We start from the raw sequence: 19,207 nt of genomic DNA on the forward strand, positions 1-19,207 counted from the left end.
CGGGAGCCTCCCCACACGCCTGGGTTTGCCTTTGCTGCTGCGCAGGTGATTCACGAGCGAAACTCCCCCAGGGCCAAATTTCTAATCTTTCCCAGGATTATAAAGGGAGGTGAGGAAGGTGTTGTAAGAGCCGAGCAGGCGACGGCATCCTGTGCCGCCTATGGTGCAGCACCCCTGTCCCTGCACTGCTCATCCTATCCCTGCAAGAATCATTCTGGAGAGAGGGGGAAATAATTCAACAATAATAAAATAAAATATAATTTTGTTTCTTATATATAAAAATAAAAACAATCTGCAAACATTGCTTTGGCCCCATGACAGCAGTGTGACAGTCCTTGAGTCACCCTGCGCCCCTAGGAGGTGGGATGGGGCTGGGGCCGGAGCTGAGCCCCCACTGTGGGCTGGGAGGGGGAACTCATCCCTTGGTGGGTGCCTTGGGGTGGGATTTCAGCAGGATGGGCATGTGGAGTCCTGGGAAGGGAATGGAATGCTCTGCACCCATCCTACCCACCTCGCTCCCTGCTGCCGGCCCTAACTGCTATAAGAATGGTTTACCCCAGTTTTCCTAAAGATTACTTTCCCTTTGATTAGACAAACAACTTCAAGCTGTATGTCTTAATTTGATTTGTATAAGCCTAGCACTTGCCGTGAAGTTTTTTTCATCCCTTTTATTTCCCCCTTTTCTAAATCTGCTGTCACTGCTCTTCGTGACCACAAATGATTAAAAGCTTTACCAGGAATATTGTCCCCTCCATCCCTTAAAGTCCTGCTGTATTACTTGGGTCATATTTTTATTATAATTTTTTTTTCTTGTTGAGTGATTCTCCCTTTCTATGAAACCCTCAGCCAGGTGAAAAGGATTACTTTTGTCCCAGTCTCTGCAGAGCAGGGAGTGGGTGAGGGACCCTGCCCCACTTCCCGCTGATGTTATCCTGGGCTTTCCCTTTGGTTCTCCCTCTGGGGCTGGATCCAGCTTGTGGCTTTGCATTTTGCAGCTGAGGGAGGAGCATCTCTTCCCCGTAAGTGCCGCTTTCCGTGGGAGGCCATGGCCAAGCAGGTTGGTGCAGCTTCAGGTCTCGGAGGGGCCACGACCAGCCCCACCGAGGCCGGGACCAGTTCTCCAAAATGCCACTGGAAAGTGGCAAGAACATCCCTGTCATAACAGTCATATTTAATAATAATTAGGGCACTCCAAAATACGTGTGGGCATCCAAATAAGGCTGTTTTCCAAGTGGGTGCTTGTGGGGGCATTATGATGCACCCTGGACTGGGTCCTTTCCCGATGGCAGCCCCCAGGTCCCCAGCCCAGGGTTGCAGCTGCCTGGTGTCCTGGGAGCCAGGAGAGCAGCGGCTCAGGACCGGCATTGCCATTGCCGTGCTGCTCCCTGCCAGCTGCGACAAGGCACCGCTTATTAACACGGCATTGATTAAAAGAAGGAATCATGAGTTCCGTGCGCTGGCAGGGCTGTGTGCAGGGAGCTGCTCGGGAGCTTACATGTGAAGTGGTCCCTTGTCCACCCGTCCATCCGTGCATGCCCAGACCGCGGGACTGGAGCAGGGTGGATCATTTCCTTCGTTGCTGCAATCCTGGTGATGCTGGAGGTGCCTGGCAGAGCCCTGTCCCCAGCGTGGGGACGTCGGCGGGGCTGTGCCAGAGGGCGGTAGCACCCAGGCTGCAGGACCATGAGCTCAGTTTCCTGCTTTGTTTGCCAGGCTGGTGCCTGGTTCTGGTTTTATTTCCCCCAAGATCTTGGGGGAGAAGAGCTGTCCATCAGCTTCATTAAGAAAACCCCTGCCCTGAGCATGCTCGGGCACCTGCAGAGATGCTAGAGATGCTGGCAGGGGGGTGGGGTGAGGGGGGGTGGGGTGGGGGGTGCTGCTGTTTTGGGCCCAAACCTCCCATTTCCCCCATTTCCCCAGTTGCGTGGGGCAGCACAGCCCTGCTTTGCGTGCAGATTCCTTCTGCTTGGACGTGGGTGCAGACCAGGGCGGGAAGGTGAATTTGGGTTTTTGCTGCTGACTTTTACCCCTCGTTTTCAGCAGGGCTGAGCGGCTGTGGTTATCAACTGAGCCGCAAATCGAGTTATGTGCAGGCAGCTTCATTCATATTCCCTGGCTCCTGCCCGTCTAGCCTTGTTAGAAATTCTCCAGCCTCTTTTATCCGCTTGTGAGCACATGATTTACGATCTGGTTTGAGTGGCTCCTGAGTGTTGCCGGCTAATTTGCCACCCTTTATTCGCAGGATTAAAGCTGGGCAGCAGGACGCTGCCCTACAGGTGGAGGGGCAATAGCTGGGAGGGACTGTGTTGGGTGCTGGGGAGTGATGCTGTATCAGGTGTGGGTGCCCCAGTGTGGGAGTGGGGTGATTTATGCGGGGCAAGCCCCTGCCTCAGTTTCCCCTGCAGTGCCAGCATCGCTGTGTGTCATGGTGAAATGGGCACACCAGGGCGCAGGGACCTGGTGCAGTTCCAGCACGCATTTTTCCCTGTTTTCCCCCGTTTTGCAGTGAAGGATGGAGCTCCTGGGGCTGAGCCCCTCTTGGGTGCAGGGTCCCTGCGCACTGCCCGGTCCTGCTCTCACCAGCACGGTCCCCCAGGCGCTGCGGGTGGGATGATGTGATGGTGGAGCCCCTCACCACGAGCTGCCTCTCTCCCTTGGGGTGAAGGCAGAGCACCCTGTGGCTTTGGCCCATTTCAGGGAAACCTTTGGCTGCCAGGCTGTCCTTTTGCCCAGGGTATGGGGAGGGAGGCGTGGGGACAACCAGCACGGGGGTCTGTGCGGGGACGCATGCATCACCCCCTGCTCTCTGCTGCCTGCAGAGCTCGGGCACGCCAGCGCTCCGTGTCTGCTTTAGCATGGCATCCTCCAGCTCGGCACGGCCGCAGCCTGCTCAGCCGGGCTGTCCCACCAGGCAGGCGTCCAGCACGCCCCACGCAGTGGTGGATTCTCCCCAGGGGTGAGACCCGAGGGCAGAGGTGACCTGGCCGCTGCTGGGACACACAGCATTGGCTCTGGGGTTTGCTTATGGCTCAGCAGCGTCTGCAATTAGCTGCCTTTAGCAGAGGAGACGTGGGGAACATGGGGCTCGGGCTGGCCCTGGCCTCTCTCAGTGCCTCAGTTTCCTCTCTGTCTATGCCAGCGTTGCGCCGTAGCCCATGGCACACGCCGGTGATGGGGCTGCACTGGTGATGCTCAGCACTGGCTCTCCATTAGTAACAGGGATGCATATCTAAAAATCTTTTTTTTTCCTGTTTTCAGGTGAATATGGCCCTGGCAGGGAAGCCTTTAGACGTGACTCTTGGCACCTCCAGAGCTGACCGGTGGAATATGGTTTTTCCCCAGAAAGACGAAATCATCACCAGCTTAGTGTCTGCCTTAGACTCCATGGTAAGGCTCCCGTCCCCCTCCATCCTTTCACCTCCCTGTGATGGGGCTGGCTGGGAGCAGGGCCGAAGCAGGAGCGCTGTCGAGCTCGTCCCGCTCGCCTCCACTGCCAGAAAGCCCAGGGAGTTGCTGGAGCTGGGAAATAAAAATCCTCTTCTGCCCTGACAGCCATAAGGATCATAAAGTCAGCCCAAGTTAATCTCAGATGTGTATTGTTTTCCCATTAATATTTATGTTGGTATCAACTGAATGTAGGGTGGTTGGTTGGGTTTTTTCTTGATGTTTTACCAATGTTACCGTGAGCTTTTACACAACAGGAGAACAATGGCTTTTATCTCCGAGAACAAAGAAAATAACTTTCATATCTTTTGACGTAGAATTCCCGGTGGAAACCTTGCCTAAGTCAGCCGTGCTTACATAAACAAGATAACTGTCTGGATTAAGTCTTGTGGACCAGAGCTAATCTTATTTTTAACTGTGAATGTGATCAAGAAGGGAAAGTGGGTGTGTAGTAACAACTGTCTAATGCAATGCGACGTGCTAAATAGCCCTTCCTTTTTAAAGCCAAGTCACATTTAATATTTTTGTCTTGGATGTGTTGTCTTCTCTGTGCAGGTAGGGGTTTTTTCACTCCTACTAATTTCCTTCTCTTTGACCATCACCGCCCCACTAAGGAGCAGGTTCCCCAGCGCTGACCCACCCCAGGCAGCTTTGGTGATTTATATACATGCCATCCTGTACAGCAAATTGTGTTATCATAGTTTGGCTTCTTAACGAATATACATTATACCGCAGTCCTCATTAGGTGCTTACACCAGGGCCAGGGGGCCAGGCTGCTCCTGAAATTCAGCCTTTATCCCAGCACTTCACCAGCACCAGGCTCTGCACCCACTGAATCCTGGCTGCCTGCGTGTGTGATAAATAAACCACGGCACCACATGCGTGTCACCAAGCGGGCATAGGGTTTGGATTTGGTCTGCCTCCAGTTCTCACATCCCTTAGATTTTGTGTTTATTTTTTATGTATTGGGCTCTTTGAACAAAATGCTTTCATTTGCTACTGGTTTTTGAAAGGTGCTTTCGTAAAAATATCTATTTTGGGCGATGTGATTCAATACCTCCTTCTCGAAGAAGGTGAGCAGGAGCTAAAATGACCCAGTATAGAGACTGGTTTAAGCCCACGCAATTCAAGCTCGCTGGAAATGTGTGCAGGGAGCTGAAGGTAGCTCAGGGGGAGCTGGTCCCTGGGCAGCTGCTGTCCTGCTCTCCCCCTGGCTGCCAGCATCCTCCAGCCCCTCCACGGTGCCAGGGGCAGGCGATGTGTCTAACTGGGACTGGCGATGGGAAACCCCCCCTTTTACCCATTTAAATCGTGACCTGGGGATAGCATCTTCATAGTGTCAGTGCTATAGCTATGGGAATATGACTCAGGCTGCCAGCACTGCATAACTTTTATAATATAAAAAATAATAATAATAAAAACTCATATACGTGTGTATTATGTAGAGCAGGAAGCGCATGTTACATAAAATGGATTAATGGAGGAAGTCTTTTCCATCTCTTTAATGTTTTGCATAACTGTACAAGAAGAATCGTTCAACTAATCCAGACTTTGACCATATTAGTGCTCTGCAGCTGAAATAAGATTCCCGTGCTCCTTATTTCATTAGAGCTGGTGGAAAAATACAAATTGTTGTTGGTTGGTGGCTTTTTTTTTTTACAGGAATGTTTTCCTTTAAAGAAATACTATAAAATGTTTACTTTTAGGATAGGAAAAAGTGAAGCGAAATGATGGGTAAATAGTTCTTGTTTTCCAGCAAAGCACAGTGCAGCTGGATGCCCTTCTGGAGCTGTAAAGTTGCTGGGGATGTCATAAACCCCATAAAATTCTGACCCAACCCAGAACATTGCTTTTGATGGGGGAATCTTTTGATGGGAAGCAAAAAATCCCACTGGAAAATGGCAGGGGGGTGCCAAGCAGGGATGCTCCCACAGCCGCTTTGACCTGGTTGCCTCCCTGCAGTGCTCGGCGCTCTCCAAGCTGAACGCAGAGGTGGCCTGCATCGCCGTCCACGAGGAGAGCGCCTTCGTGGTGGGCACCGAGAAGGGACGGGTCTTCCTCAGCACCCGCAAGGAGCTGCAAGCTGATTTCCAGAAGTTTTGCCGTGAGTATCCGCACCAGCACGGTCTTCTCCCGTAACAAGGTTGGTGTTGCAGTTGTGGCAGCTGGGACCCCCCTGCGCACGGAGACGTTGTGGTTCAGGGGGGCACCACACTGCTGTCTGTCCATGGGGCTGAGCAGTGGTGGAAGTGATGGAGAAAGCGTGTGGGAACCACGGCCAGAGCCTTTTCCCTCACAGGGGGGGCACCGTGCGCCCCAGCTCGCCTCTCTGAAGCATCCCTGGGATGGCACGGGGCTGGATGGCTGCTCTGCTCTCCCGGTGCTCTCAGCCTGCGGCAGCACGGCCAGTGCGCTGGAGTGGCTTTTGGGGACTTAGCAGAAATAGTTTGTCCTAGCGATCCCCCAGAGAGGCTTTCTTGAGCCAAGGCTTTTTTCCTGGTTTTGGAAAAACAGGGATGGATTTGGGAGCTGGGAACGTTGGTTGTGGAGTTGCTTTTTTTTTTTTTTGAGGGGCTAACAGTGGTGAAAGGGAGCCCTGAGCAGGAGCTGTGGTCTCCCCGGTCTCAGATCAGAGACACCAGGGCCGTGTGTGACTGGTGGAAGCCCTGCATGTGGCGAGGCTGGCACCCAGCCCTCTGTCCCAGCTCCATGCCTCTGCCAGCTCCTTGAAAACAGCCTGGGAGCTGAGGGGAAGGTGGGACCTCTGCTGTAAATGGGGACCCGTATTTCTTGGACTGGACGGTGTCAGCCACGGCACGCCAGCTGCTGCTTTCCCCACTCCGTGCAGGAGCTGGGATGGGATCTGGCTTGGGGGGGGGCGGGGCAGACCCCAGACCTGGGGGAACCCCAGTCCTGCATCTGCTCGCACACGCTGCCCATGGTGGGATGTCAGTGGGGAGAAACGACCTGGCTGTGTGTGCACACGCACCGTGTTGATGGAAACCATATTGGTGCTTAATCCACTGGAGAGATTGCTCAGGAAGGGTTTGCTCTAGTGAAAACATGAGCGCTGTAAAGCTGCCAGGGTCGCTGTCTGCTCGGGTTATTCACCACACATGTGTGGGGTGAGCCAGCACGGCTTTGCAGGAGCGTCTCCCTGCCAAGGCTGTGCTCTGCGCCCCCGTCCTGCCTGCTGTGGGCAGCTGCCTGCCACCTCTGCCACGCACTTGCAGCCAGGACAGCCGCTGTTAGTTGTTCTTTGCTTTGGTGCGTTGCGTTTTGCAGGACAGGAGGCATTTTGGGGATGTTTCCTGCATTCACGGTTGACTCTGCTTCTTCTTCCCACCACCTGTGAGAGGCAGGAGGTCCCCGGCGGTGAGCGGCAGCGGGATGGCCAGCGGGAGAGAGCTCCCTCATAGATATTAAATGCCAACTGTGTCTTGCTACAGCTCACAATATTGATGACCATCTGCAAATCTCACTTTTAGAACTATATATACATATATCCTAGGCAGTGACCTACCGCTGTGCTGCGGCAAGGTGCCTGACATTAGATCCCGATTCCCCTCTCCTTTAGTTTCATTTACACCTTTGTCAAAATGAAATGGTCACATCTGGTTGAAAGCACATAGTCGTGACGATGGGGTTCGGGCGAAGCAGCTGATGTTGGAGACAGGGTGAAACGTGATAACTCTGTCTTGAATTATAAATGGCCCAGGCTCAGCTCAGCTCTGTAAAGCTCTTACAACTGGCACGCAGTGGAAAGCATCCCTGAAAGTGCCTCTGATTTATGGTCTAGCTGCCCCCTTAGAAAGGATCTGAAATAATCTAAAGCAGACATCTCTGGGAGATGTAAGAAGCCTCTTATCTCTCTGGGTGCGCAGACCTCACTTGAACGCCTTCCTTTATCTGAACCTCTGGCTCAGCCTTTCCTGATGCACGAGGGGACTTGACAGTGATCAGGATTAATGTCAATGGAGGAGAGTTAGCGCGCAGCCAGGAGGGAGAGTCACTCATGAGAGGGTGTGGATGCAGATGTGTTTCACCACCTTGGTAAAACACCTCAAAAAAGTTTTCCAGGGCCCGTGTCCCTGTGCTGTGGGAGGCCTGCAGAGCTTGCCAGAGGTTGCCTGGTGTTGGGTGGCTGTCCTCTTTCTTATGGCTAGTTCTGTGGGTGCCCCAGCTTGCTCTCGCCCCCATCCCAGCGATGTCCCAGCCACAGGCTCTTTTCCCGGGAGGGATCCACAATCCCCTCCTTGAGCACCCAGCAGCATCCAGGGCCGCTCACTGGCAGGAGCCTGTTGAGGATGATGAAGGAATTAGTCCTTCGCCACCGAAAATCCCTTGCGAATTGCTTTGGATAGAACAGCAATAATGCACTTGTAGTGTTTAATTTTCTGTACGTTTAGAGATGCAAGGAAGTCATTGCTGAAGATATGCTTTATTTGAGGTTTAATGGGGGAAATTAGCAGGAAATAGCTGGTATTACTGAGCTACGAGACGCTGAAGGGTAAAAAAGCCTCCAAGAAAGGCGGATTTTCTTTTCCTGAGAGATTGAAGGCTAAGCAGATTGAAACCAGAGAAAAGAAATGTGCTGCCCAATTAATCACAACAGTTTCAGTGCAGCTGAGAGGGTAAAACCAGGAAAGGGGGGGGCACACACAGGATGACCGACTCCACTCCCAGCTGCGCTGCTGGCACCACTGCCCATGCCAGCACCTTCCCCTGTACGTCGAGGGCTGCCGGGGGCTGTGACCCCATCCGAGCCAGGGAGCTAGCTGGGTGGGAGGCCCAGGGCACCTGCCTGCCCAGCCAGAGGACTTTGCTGATGCTGTGGGGGCGGTGAGGAACCCGGTGCCCACAAGACGCTGTCTTACCTGGAGTTTGGTGGGCAGGGATGCATTCAGCCTTGGCTGAAGCTGGTGTGACTCACCTGGTGGGTTTGATTGCTTCACAGCCACTCGAAAGCATGCATGGCATGGCCCACAAACCCTTTTCTCACGGCAGCATCTCCCGTTTTCTCCTCTCACCTCCGCAGGAGTCCAGCAGAGGAAGGAGCAGGATGTGGAGGCTCAGAAGAAGGCAAAGGAGTGCGGGCGAAGCGTGCTCAGGGTCTCCCCGGACCAGGGATCAGACGTGTACCTCCTCAGGAAGATGGTAGAGGAAGTGTTTGATGTGCTTTATAGTAAGAACCTTCACGCTTCCATTTGGGGATTTGGATTGCCCCTGGGGCTCGCTGAGCTGCCCAGCGCTGCTGCCAGATGCGGCTTTTGGCCCCAGCCCGGCTCCCCAGCGAGGGAGCAGGCACCTGGCAGGGGCAGCGTGGTGGGACGTGCTCCTGCATAGGGTTAGCGTTGTGTTGAGATGAGATCTGGCCATTGCTTCTTCACTTTCCAGCCCCAAACTGGGCAAAAAAAAAATATCCCTGTACTGAGGGGAGCATCCTCTGTGCTGCCCGACCAGGGGAAGCCTCTGCCATGCCCTGAGGGTGATTTTCAAGCTTTTTCCCTGATGCCGCATCTACACAAATACCTCTTTCATAAGCGCTGTGTTGGGGCTCTGCAGAGAATCTCTCACCCTTTTCCCTGGCAAGTCTATTTAAAAGAAAAAAAAGATGATTTTTCTAGCAGGCGGCCCTGCAGCCCCGGCTCCGAGAGACGAGCTGGTGCCGTTCCAGCACATGCATCATCCCCAGCAATAAAGCTTCTGCAATTAAAATGTAGATGACCATATGGCTGTTGATGTGTAACCCAGTGGGTTGCAGAGCTCCCTCTGGGCCCAATCTGTGGAGGCTCAAGCGGCAGCAGCGCTTCTTGCTCGGGAGGTCCCCGCTGGAGCCCCCATGGTTGGGGGTAGAGGCCATGCCCCCGGCTTGTCCCCCAGCAGCACCTCTAGGGCCACACACTGACCCGGGTAGGAAAAGCGAGGTTGGGTTGTGAAAACGGTGTGGCGAGCCCCAACGTTGCCCTGCACTGCTCAGCAGGTTGAATTAGTCCTGCGTGGTGCTTCGGGGCAGTTCAGGCCATGTGGCTGGACCAGCTGCAGAACTGGGTGTTTTGCTTTCCGGGGCACAACTCCCCATCACCATTTGGGATTTGGGGTGTGCTACCGAGCCCTGCTGGGGCCATGCGGGTCTCCCTGAGCCCGAAGCGCGGGCATTGCCCCTGTTTGTGTGCTGGCTTTGGGAACAGGCACTCCCACACCACGGGAGGGGGATAACGGGTGCTCCCACCAGCTGCCCTGGGCCCCTGCGCAGGCTTTGCTGCTGCTGGCTGTCATTCAGTGCTCACCACCAGCGCCTGCCGTGGGCTTCACAGACAGAAAAGGGAGATGGTATCCCTTTCTTCAGGGACTGACAGTCACCGAGGTTTTCTGAAACCACTTAGAGGACTTGGAGGTGATATTTCCATTAACGGGGGTAATCAAACCCTCTGACTGCCTTCAAAAGCCTGGGCCCAAGAGGGAAGGAAGGGGCAATGCAGAAGAGCCAAGGGAGCAGGGTGGGGAGGGTGTTTCAGCACTGGCTGGATCCCCGCTGTGAGCTGCAGAGCTGGGAGAGTGCCAGGCTTTGCAGGTCTCTTGGGAATGTGGGAATTATTCGTATATGACATACCATAAATATATAATTGCATAAAAAAGCCTGATCAGGGTGCATCCCACGAACAAACCAGGCAGCCCGTCCGTCGGGATGGGTTTGTGATGCTCTTTACCTTGGCGAGGTGTGTGGATGTGTGCGGGGACAAGCTGGCCAGGTCCCAACGTGGGGTGGCCAGTGTTGCCACAGCAGGAGGAGGTTGGGCATCCCTAGGCTGGTGGTTTTGGCCCTGGTGTTGGGTGTAGCTTTGGCACTGGATGTAGTTCTTGCTTTTTGAGTGTAATTCTGGCATTGGGTGTAGTTCTGGCTTTGCTGCTGATTCAGTAGGATCAGCTGTTTCCATCCCAGAGCCGCTCAATGGTGAAACCCGCTGGGCGAATGCTCCCCTCTCAGCATGCCCATTGGGAAGAACCTCTCCTGGTTGAGTGGGGAGAAATACCGCAGGAGATAATAAGTGCCCCAGGGTGATTCTGTTTCCAACACCAAGAGGGCTGTCAGAAATTAACAGTTATCTTTCTTATTTTTTTCTTTTTTATCCTTTTAGTCGCCTCCCATCAACAGGGATTGGAAACAAAAAAATCTTAGAAAATGCTCAGTCAAAAAGATCGCGTATTCCCTCCAGAGCCGGGTAATCTCTGCGCCAACAGGATGACTGATTACCGCCGGCTTCTATTAAACAGGCATTAATGATGATTATTGTCTCTCTTTAGCTAAACCGTGAGCCTCTGCACGGCAGCGCGAGGCTTGGTGAAGGTCACTTTGACAGTAACGCGTTCCCCATAAAAATATGTTTGGGGAGTTACTGAGTGTTGGGTTGATAAGGAGCCTCCGTGGGCGTCGGGAGCTTCTCCCCATCACGAAGAGAGGTGATGGAGGGAGGTGGAAAGCCGCTAGAGCTGGCACATCGGGGCAGGGAAACTGTCAGCTTGCAGAAAGTGTACTCGTGGTGTTGTGGTTCAAAGGTTCGTTTTGAAACTTCTGTTATTGGCTTAATTAAAACATTATCCATGCCGCCTATAAGGAGTCTTGATGGCTCATGCAAGTCGCACGTTGTTAGTTATCACGCGTTCCTTCAAAGAATATGTTGAAGAAATCACTTTTAATAAGGACTGGCTGACGGTGTCACAAGGATTTCCAGGGCTTCTGTAAGATCTTTTGGTGTGGGTTTTGGGGTTTTTTCCTTAAAGAAGAGAGAAGGAAAAGATTTTAAAGAAAACCAACAATATGGAATCCCACAGCTCTTTAAAGGTTCCATAATCTCCTCTGCCTGCCCCTCAGCCTGGAGGAGAAGGCACAGACACCTTGCCATGCAACCAGATGTTCTGCATCTGGACGCTGCTTTGCCAGACAGGTCGCATTCCTGCATGGCTGTTTCTTCTGCTTCATGCTTTCAGCACCAGGTTTATTGGTCACGGAGACTTGGGGTGGTTTCCAAAGTAATTTTTCCACAGAGAGTAGCTCAAGGGTTTTGGCCATTCTTTGAAATTCTTCAGAGGGAACTGGTTTTCTGTCAGTGTCTTGCCTGGAGAGCACTGTTAAGCATGCCCACTTTGGGCATGTGGACTTTTTAGCTGATTTAGAAAAGCTCTGTATAGCTGTGATGCTCGCTGGTCATCTGCTGCTGCTGGGGAAGGGAAAGCAGTTTGCTCCCGACTGCCTGGGGAGATTTTGGTCTTAGAGGTACAACCCCGCCTGGTGGGAACATGGAGGAGCTCTGTGCCCAAATCAAGGGGAGCGGGTGGGATTCCTGTGCTGCTGGATGCAATTGCGCAGTCAAATGTGTCGATGTTCGTGCTGCCTGTGAATGGTGGGATGGAGGGAGACTGTTGGGGTTTGGGTTTTTTTTCTTGTCCTTCAAAGTGTATCGAGGCTGTATGACAGCAACAGCAAGCAAAGTACTTTTGATTCTTCCAGGAGGTAAAATAAGAAAACTGACTGAAAATAAGGTTCCCAGAATATCTCGGTAAACATGAGATAAAAATCAGTGTGAGCCCTTCAGCCTCCTTTGTCAGCTTTCAGCTCCCTTCTGGCTTGCCAGCAGCCACATTCCTCACTGGCACGCGTCTGGGCGTTCCTGGGGGGTGAGCTTGTGGCCAAGTGACCCCAGCTGAGGATTTTACTGAGCAGCCCAAAAGATGAGACATCTGCTTATTGGCTTTTGTGAGTTTTTTATTAGTTAGCACTTCTAGAAAGGGTTTGTAGGGCTGTGCATACTAACTGCAGAGGTAGGAAGAGGTTTTCTTCTCGTAACGTTTCCGTTGGTATCTCTTGCCTCTTGAGTTTACTCCTCCAGCCTGGCTGGGCCGTGGCCGGAGGCACGAGGTGTCCATCGGTGTGTAACTCTGTCCCCTCCTCAGGTGAAGCTGTGGGGAAGAGCAGCGTGGTCCCTTTGCCATACGAGAGGTTCCTGAAAGAGCCGGGCTCGCTGGCAGTCGCTGGCTTGCCTGAGGGAATCAGCTTTAAGAAGCCCATGGAGTACGATGTGAAATCCCTGATGGCCATCCTAGAACACAGCCACAGCATCCGTTTCAGGCTAAAAAGGTAATTTTGGGGATCCCCAAGGGGCGGGAGGGCAGTGAGCCCTTGGGATGGCAGCTGTTACAAAGCCAGACAATGCAGAGATTTTGTGCAGAGCAGGCAAGGAGGGTCCTTCCCATGTGCTGGCTTCTCTCCCAGACCCAGAAACCTGGGTCCAGCCTGGAGGCTCATCAGTGTCAGGTGGCTCGAGACTGTTTCGGACTTGTTCCTATAATAAGCGCATGTAAACATGCGCATTAACCGCATCACTTTATGTGTCTCCGCCAAAACTTCCGCTGCAGAAAGCTAAGTGCTTTCCTGTCTCCAGAGGGGTTTCCAGCGTAAATGCTGCGGGCTTCTTCCCAGACTGAAATTGGGTTTTTAACGCCAGGCGAGGAGGGAGGTGGGGGACCATGGCGGGGCCAGTTCCCCATTTTGGCCACGTTTTTGCAAGCGGCTTGGTGGTTTCAGGCGCATTTCCTCTGCCTCTGCCTGGCTGGCGGCACCTCGGATCCATTCAGAGAAATGCTGAGCGCTACCAAATACCTCCTCTGAAGGCTCGGCACTTCTGGAAAATCAGGCTGAGACAGCTAAAAGTAGGACACGCAGAATTTGAGCCATCTGTGAGCTTGCGGCCGCCTGTCTCATGTGAAGCACGTGGGCTTCCTCGGTCTGAAGCTCGTCCCTGGGCTGACTGAGGTCCCCCTTGAAGGTGCCATGGGTCCTGGGGGCTGGGACAGGAGACAGAGTCAAGTTGTTACTGTCACAAATCGTTTTACTCCTTAAATGCACCGGACCGTGGAGCTAGGCAGCTTTGCCCTAGCTAATAAAAATGCGTTGAAGTACCTTAAGACCAACCTGCCCCACTTAAAGAAGACAAAAAGGGTCCAGGTGGCTGCAGAAGCTCAAGGTATTGGGTGATGGCTGTAATTTCTGAAACAAAGAGCCGGGCAGCCGTGGCGCAGCGTGTCCCACCCTCCCAGGCATGGCTCTTCCCCCTCCACACCCTTGCTCGTCCTGGGACCGAAAGGAATCTGATTTTTCTTCCCCTTTTTTCCTTCCTTCCCCTCAGGCCAGCAGAGGAGCCCAGCCGAGAGCCAAACCCCGGTGTGGAGTTGACCTGTCCCTCCCTCACCTCCAAGGGCGGCCGAGACTCTGGTGCCAACGGTCCCGTGGCCAAACCCCCCGGCCAGGACACCCCCTCCGCCGTCGCCGTCACCAATTTTCTGTACGGCGTCTCGCTGCCGGCCCAGATCGCCGTCGACCTAAAGCAAGAGGTGTCCTCCAGCCTGCCCGGGCCCAACATGGCGGGCGAGGCGCTGCTGCCCAGGCCGGCGGGAGAGCTGAAGGTGCCTTCCTCACAGGAGTACAGCGACTGCTGTGGTAATAGCCTGGAGTTTGCTCTCAGACGGGGGCCTGCTGTGAAGCCCACCCCCCGCAGGCGCTGGCCGGGGACAGGCCCCGGTGTTTTGGCCATCCTTGGATGAAAATCTGTGCAAAGCTCAGCCCCTGTGGAGATGAGGGCCCCCCGCCATGCCATGCCGTGCCGCCCCAGCCCCTCCCCGCGTGCCTGTGAGGTGCCGACAGGGCGCACCCCCATCTTTGCCCTGAAACACTGGGTGCTGCCCCCCAGGGGGGTGCATGGGGGGGCTTGGTGTGGCCAGGACCCTGGCGGGTGGTCACAGGCCAGGGTGCATGGAGGAGAGCTGGAAGGGTCGGGTCAGCGTCACTGGCGGGGGACAGCACCCGGGGGCTTGTTCGGGTGCCCGGAGCATTGGTCAGGCTCTCATCAGCCCTTTCTCCTTGTCTCCCCTCTTGTCCAGGACAGAAATCGTCTGTCTCTGGAGGTCCTCTCATCCAGAACGTGCACTCGTCCAAGCGCATCCTCTTCTCCATCGTCCACGACAAGACAGGTCTGTGTCCTGCTCCGGTACCGGAGGCAGCCAGCAGCCAGCAATTAGGGAAAGGTGTCCCCTGGCCCCATCGCTCCCCAGCGGTCTCCTATCTGCTCCAGGGACCTGGCAGCGCTGGAGGTGCTGCAGTGGCAAGATTTATTCCCTCTACTTGCTGTGTGCCTCAGCATCACAGCCAAGACCTTCATCCCTGCCGCCTCTGTGATGCTTGGTCCCCGAGCACTGCCGGCAGGCTGGGGAAGCCCATCCTGGCTTCATGCACGGCTTTGGGTGAAGCCGTTTGCCTGAGCTGCAAACAGCAAAGAGGGGCTGAAAGCTTGGCATTATTTCAAAATAACTGAAACCCACTAACCCCGGTGTGATTCTGCAGCAGTGCCTGGGGGGGGGGGATCAGCAACGGAGAGGGGACTCTGCCATTTCCCCACCTTCACCCCACCCAAGGGAAATGCAACCTAAAAATGCTGACATGTTTACATCACAACCCTCGCCTGCCTGCATTAAATAAAGGGGAAAAATACGGGTGGGGAAGTTGGGAAGAAGAGAAGGAGATAAAAAGCTCCTCTGTGAAACGGCCGTACCTTTCAAAGGTTCGTTTCAGGTTGAGTTTGCTGTGTCCCGGAGGGTCTTTCATTTCAGGGTTGAGAAGTTTTATGGGGTCATTTCTTAGGAATCTGCTTTGCACATGCACGGATGCAGCGGAGGTTGCTTGGGGCTGGGGCTGGAGCTGGGGAAGCCCAGACCTTGTCTGCCAGCCTGGCAAAATCCACTCAGGAAGAGGGAAATCATTATTTTTAAAGCAGCAAAGTCTTGTTCCTGTTTCCCAGCGCTTCGCGGGAGAAAAGTGCATCTGCTGTGTACGAACCATATGGAAGTTCCTTATTTCTTATATTTTGTTTTGATAGATAAGTGGGACAGTTTTATAAAAGAAACCGAAGATATCAACACCCTTAGGGAGTGCGTGCAAATTCTGTTTAACAGCAGATATGGTGAGTAGGAGTTAATATCCCATTATGCATCTGCAGCGCTTGTGGTTTGCATATCATTATATAGCAATCATTTTTGTTCCCTAACACAGCAGCAGAAGCCATATGCTAGAGCTCCCTTCTCATCCTAACACATTTAGCCCAGCAGCTCCCAGTCTCTGGGTGTCTGCTGAAGGTTATGTCAATATTTCTATCTGGAGCCCCCCCCCTCCCTCCACCGTTGAGGAATTTATAACTGGGCTGTAAAGCAGCCCCGGTTTGGAGCGTGGCACACCGGGTCAGGGCAGCCGAGCACCGCCAGCTCCGGCAGGCGAGAGGGAGCGGTGCCATGCGGCCATTTTACATTAGCGTGACAGGGAAAAAGAAGGTTGGTGTTGCAGCTGCTTTTTTTTCCACCTGCACAGCTTACGGGTGTCGTTGGTGCTCCCCTTGCCGTGGGCAGCACTTTTGGTTTAGTTCCAGGGCATTTGGGCAGCTGTAAGCTTGGGAAATTGCTCGGGAATGGGCTGATGGGCTGGAGCTTGCTGCCTGGGCCATCCCCATCAGGCTGTTCTTTTTAATTCATTTTATAATTCCCGAGTTATAGATGGGCTATAGGTGTCTGCTGTGTCAATTGTGAGTTCTGTATGGGCTACAGATGCCTGCTGTGTCACTCGTGAGTTCTGTATGGGCTATAGATGAGCTCTACAACTTACAATTCATATATGTGCTATGCAACTTGCGAGTTATATAGCTCAGCAACCAGCTGCAGGCACGGGGAGGTTGGGGACCGCACGTGGGCCAGCTTGCCCCTGGCTTGAGCAACGCTGGGCCTATTTGGGGGTTCTGGAGGACACCGTTAGCTGCATTTGCTGCTGCATTGTCCCCCCATTGTACCATCTCCCATGGGGGAGCTGTTCACGGGGCTCACCTTCTAGGACAAGCAAAGGAGAAGAGGGCAGGAGGCACTCGCTCTTCTGGAGTTCAAGCCTTTACACCTTCGTTTTATCATCTGTAAAAGGAAAAGCGTGTGTTTAAGTGAAAACCATGTGTTCACCTTTCAGCCGAAGCCTTGGGGTTAGACCACATGGTCCCCGTCCCATACCGCAAGATTGCCTGTGACCCCGAGGCCGTGGAAATCATCGGCATCCCGGACAAAATACCCTTCAAAAGACCTTGCACCTACGGCGTCCCCAAACTCAAGCGGATACTGGAGGAGAGGCACAACATCCATTTTGTCATCAAAAGGTGGGTGGCAAGGGAGAGTGCATGGCCTCAAGGGGGCTTAGGGATTTAAGCTGTGTTCCCTCTGTGCTCACAGGGTTGGTTTTGATGCCCAAAACTCCTTTCACCCTTTTTTATGGAAAAGAGCCAAGCAGTTTTTTCCCCCCAAACCTCTGGTTTCCATCGTGCTCTCCCTTTTTGTGAGGATGTGGCAGGGCTGGCCATACCACGCTTGCCCCCGAGCCCTGCCACCCTGTTGTAAGTCCGTGCAGCCACTGCCGGTGCCACCCTAAGTGTTCAGGTGGTAACAGAACCCTTTGATCATGGCACAACTCTTTCTAAAGGCATTTGGCGGATGGGAGCAGTGCCTTCGGGTGGGAGGAGGAACATCCATATTCACAACGCACAGGGATTCCCCTCCACCTTGTTTTGCAGTGATCACTTATGGACATTCTATATATACAATGATGAGGATGTGTCGCCTACAGGCAGGGCGTTGTGTCTTGATATCTGTGTTTGCACTGGAGTAGGAGGAGTGGACGCTTTTCTGGTTATCTCAGCACCATGCAATCCCTCTTTGCTTCCCTGTCAGGAAAATCTGCTCTATAATGTATTTATTTATTCGTTCCCTGCCTGTGCAGCGTTTGTGTTGTTTCCCTCTTAGAGGTATGAAACTACGGTGCAGGAAAGCCCTGCCTGAGGCTCCCAGGGGGGCTAAAAATCACCAGCATCAACAGGACTCAGGCATCCTAAAAGGAATTAGCTTTCCAGATGTCCCACGTTGCTCAGGTTGCGCTGTGCTGGATCGGGCCCCGGCATGTGGCCCCAAACACACTTTGCTCCCACGAGTGAAGTTGTGGGTGGCATCAATATATGGTATTCAGGCGACAGGTGGCATCTGGTTGATGGTCCAAGCCATGAAGTGAAGGTCCAGCAACAGCTACTTTGGTCCCACTGTCTGTTTTGGTAAAGCCAGCCTATAGCAACCTCATTTAATAAGTTAATTAAATTAAGAGAATGACTTATAAGCAGGTTTAAAGGTGCTTTAGTTAAAAAGCATGTGCTCTAAGGTTGCTTGGTTGCACAACAGGCTAAAAGGCTTTCTTTTTTTCACTGAAAAATCCATTCCTTTTTTTTAGAGATGAATAAAATGACTATTTTGACTTGGTTTAATGCTGTTCATTAATTAAAACCTAAAATTCAGTCATTAGAAGCACCTATTTCTAATCCCTTTTTTTTCCCTTTCCTCCTAGGATGTTTGATGAGAGAATTTTTACAGGTACGTTCTCCCCGTCCTTTGATTTATTGCCCACAAAATTGAAAGATTATTCAGAGAAGCAGAGCTGAAATAATGTCACCTGTAAGCAGCAAAAGTGCAGGACACATGCAATTATGCTCAGTGAGGAGAAGCCTTGTCTGTGCCCTACATCAGGGCACGCTGAGATTGCCTTTGCTGGGACCGGTGCAAGCACTGTGCACCCCTTAAATAGTGGTTTGAAGGTTTAAGCAAGAATTCCCTGGTGCATGAGGCTGGGCTGGCTCCCTGCGCCAGGCTGAGCTGCAGCTACAGGCAGCACCCGGCATGGTTCTGTGCTTTCAGGAGGAAGAAAAATCACTGCTGGGTTCCTCACTGGTAAATTATTCTCTTTCTAGCAGCATCCAGCCACTGACTGTTTTTAAAAGGAAAACAACAAAAATCCCTGTTTTCAGTGACAAAACCCTGGGGAGGGGGTTTCTTTGGCTTTCTTTGCCCTGCGTTTTCACTCCTTGTGCTTTGAGCAGGAGAAGCCAGGCTGAGCGCAAATAAAAGGAGACAGGTAGCGATGTCCGACCCGACCCTCGCTCCAGCAGCTGCCCCTGTCCACTGCCCTGATACCTGCCTGAGATACGGCACCGTACCCAGCTGTATCACCGCCCAGCCCTGCTCCCCCATTGCCTGGGCTTGGCTTGCAAGTAAAGACATGTTTTGGAGTTGTTGTTGGGTTTGGGTTTTTTTTTCCCCAAGCTGCCAACCCCGCACGCTGGCAGCTTTCCAGGCACCTTCTCCTCAGATATCTCCATCAACCAAATTAGCCGCTGTGGCTCCGTGACAGCCCCAGCCCTAAGGGTGCTCCCCAGGGCTGAGGACACCACAGCCACCCAAAGGGGGACCTCCAGCAGAGCCTTTAGGGGGTCCCACCTCCGGGGGGGGGTTTCTTCATCTCCAGCCCCATTAATTTTTTTTTTTCCTCAAGAAAAGGATTTTTTAAGCTCTAACCTACCCCCAAGGGATGGAGCAGTGAACCGTGTCTTCGGACACTTGGATTTTCCTTGCAAATCCATGATGGTTGCACGGTATGTGGGGGGAGGCATTGTATAGGTCTGTACCTCAGCTCAAGAGGTATGCTGATGGAAAGCAACGTGCCGTGAGCTCAGGGGTTACACGGCAGGGAGGTGCAGGTGGAATTTAGGAGATGAAGAAGCAAAGCCAGCAGGACTGGGGTGGATGGCAGTTCTCCCTCCCCTGCCTGGGTCCCTGCAGGGCTACCAGAAGCAAAACACATTAAACCTGG

The 19,207-nt window shown here is 53.1% G+C and overlaps 1 protein-coding gene across 10 annotated transcripts in view; it reads left to right on the forward strand.

The window, feature by feature from the left end:
• The window catches only part of GTF2IRD1 (GTF2I repeat domain containing 1), a 67,630-nt gene that overhangs the window by 18,935 nt on the left and 29,488 nt on the right, over nucleotides 1-19,207 (forward strand). For all 10 annotated transcript variants that reach the window (XR_008825883.1, XM_056361910.1, XM_056361934.1 and 7 more), the window contains exons 2-10: nucleotides 3,259-3,387; nucleotides 5,407-5,548; nucleotides 8,483-8,629; nucleotides 12,397-12,580; nucleotides 13,629-13,939; nucleotides 14,380-14,469; nucleotides 15,372-15,455; nucleotides 16,496-16,679; nucleotides 17,909-17,934. Coding sequence is in view for 9 of the 10 variants with exons in the window: in XM_056361910.1 (XP_056217885.1) it covers nucleotides 3,265-3,387; nucleotides 5,407-5,548; nucleotides 8,483-8,629; nucleotides 12,397-12,580; nucleotides 13,629-13,939; nucleotides 14,380-14,469; nucleotides 15,372-15,455; nucleotides 16,496-16,679; nucleotides 17,909-17,934 (1,291 nt within the window). In the remaining variant the exon portion in view is untranslated. The remainder of the gene's footprint in view (nucleotides 1-3,258; nucleotides 3,388-5,406; nucleotides 5,549-8,482; nucleotides 8,630-12,396; nucleotides 12,581-13,628; nucleotides 13,940-14,379; nucleotides 14,470-15,371; nucleotides 15,456-16,495; nucleotides 16,680-17,908; nucleotides 17,935-19,207) is intronic.

This window comes from Falco biarmicus, chromosome 1 (genome assembly GCF_023638135.1).
Source record: "Falco biarmicus isolate bFalBia1 chromosome 1, bFalBia1.pri, whole genome shotgun sequence".
In the NCBI taxonomy this organism is placed as follows: Eukaryota; Metazoa; Chordata; class Aves; order Falconiformes; family Falconidae; genus Falco; species Falco biarmicus.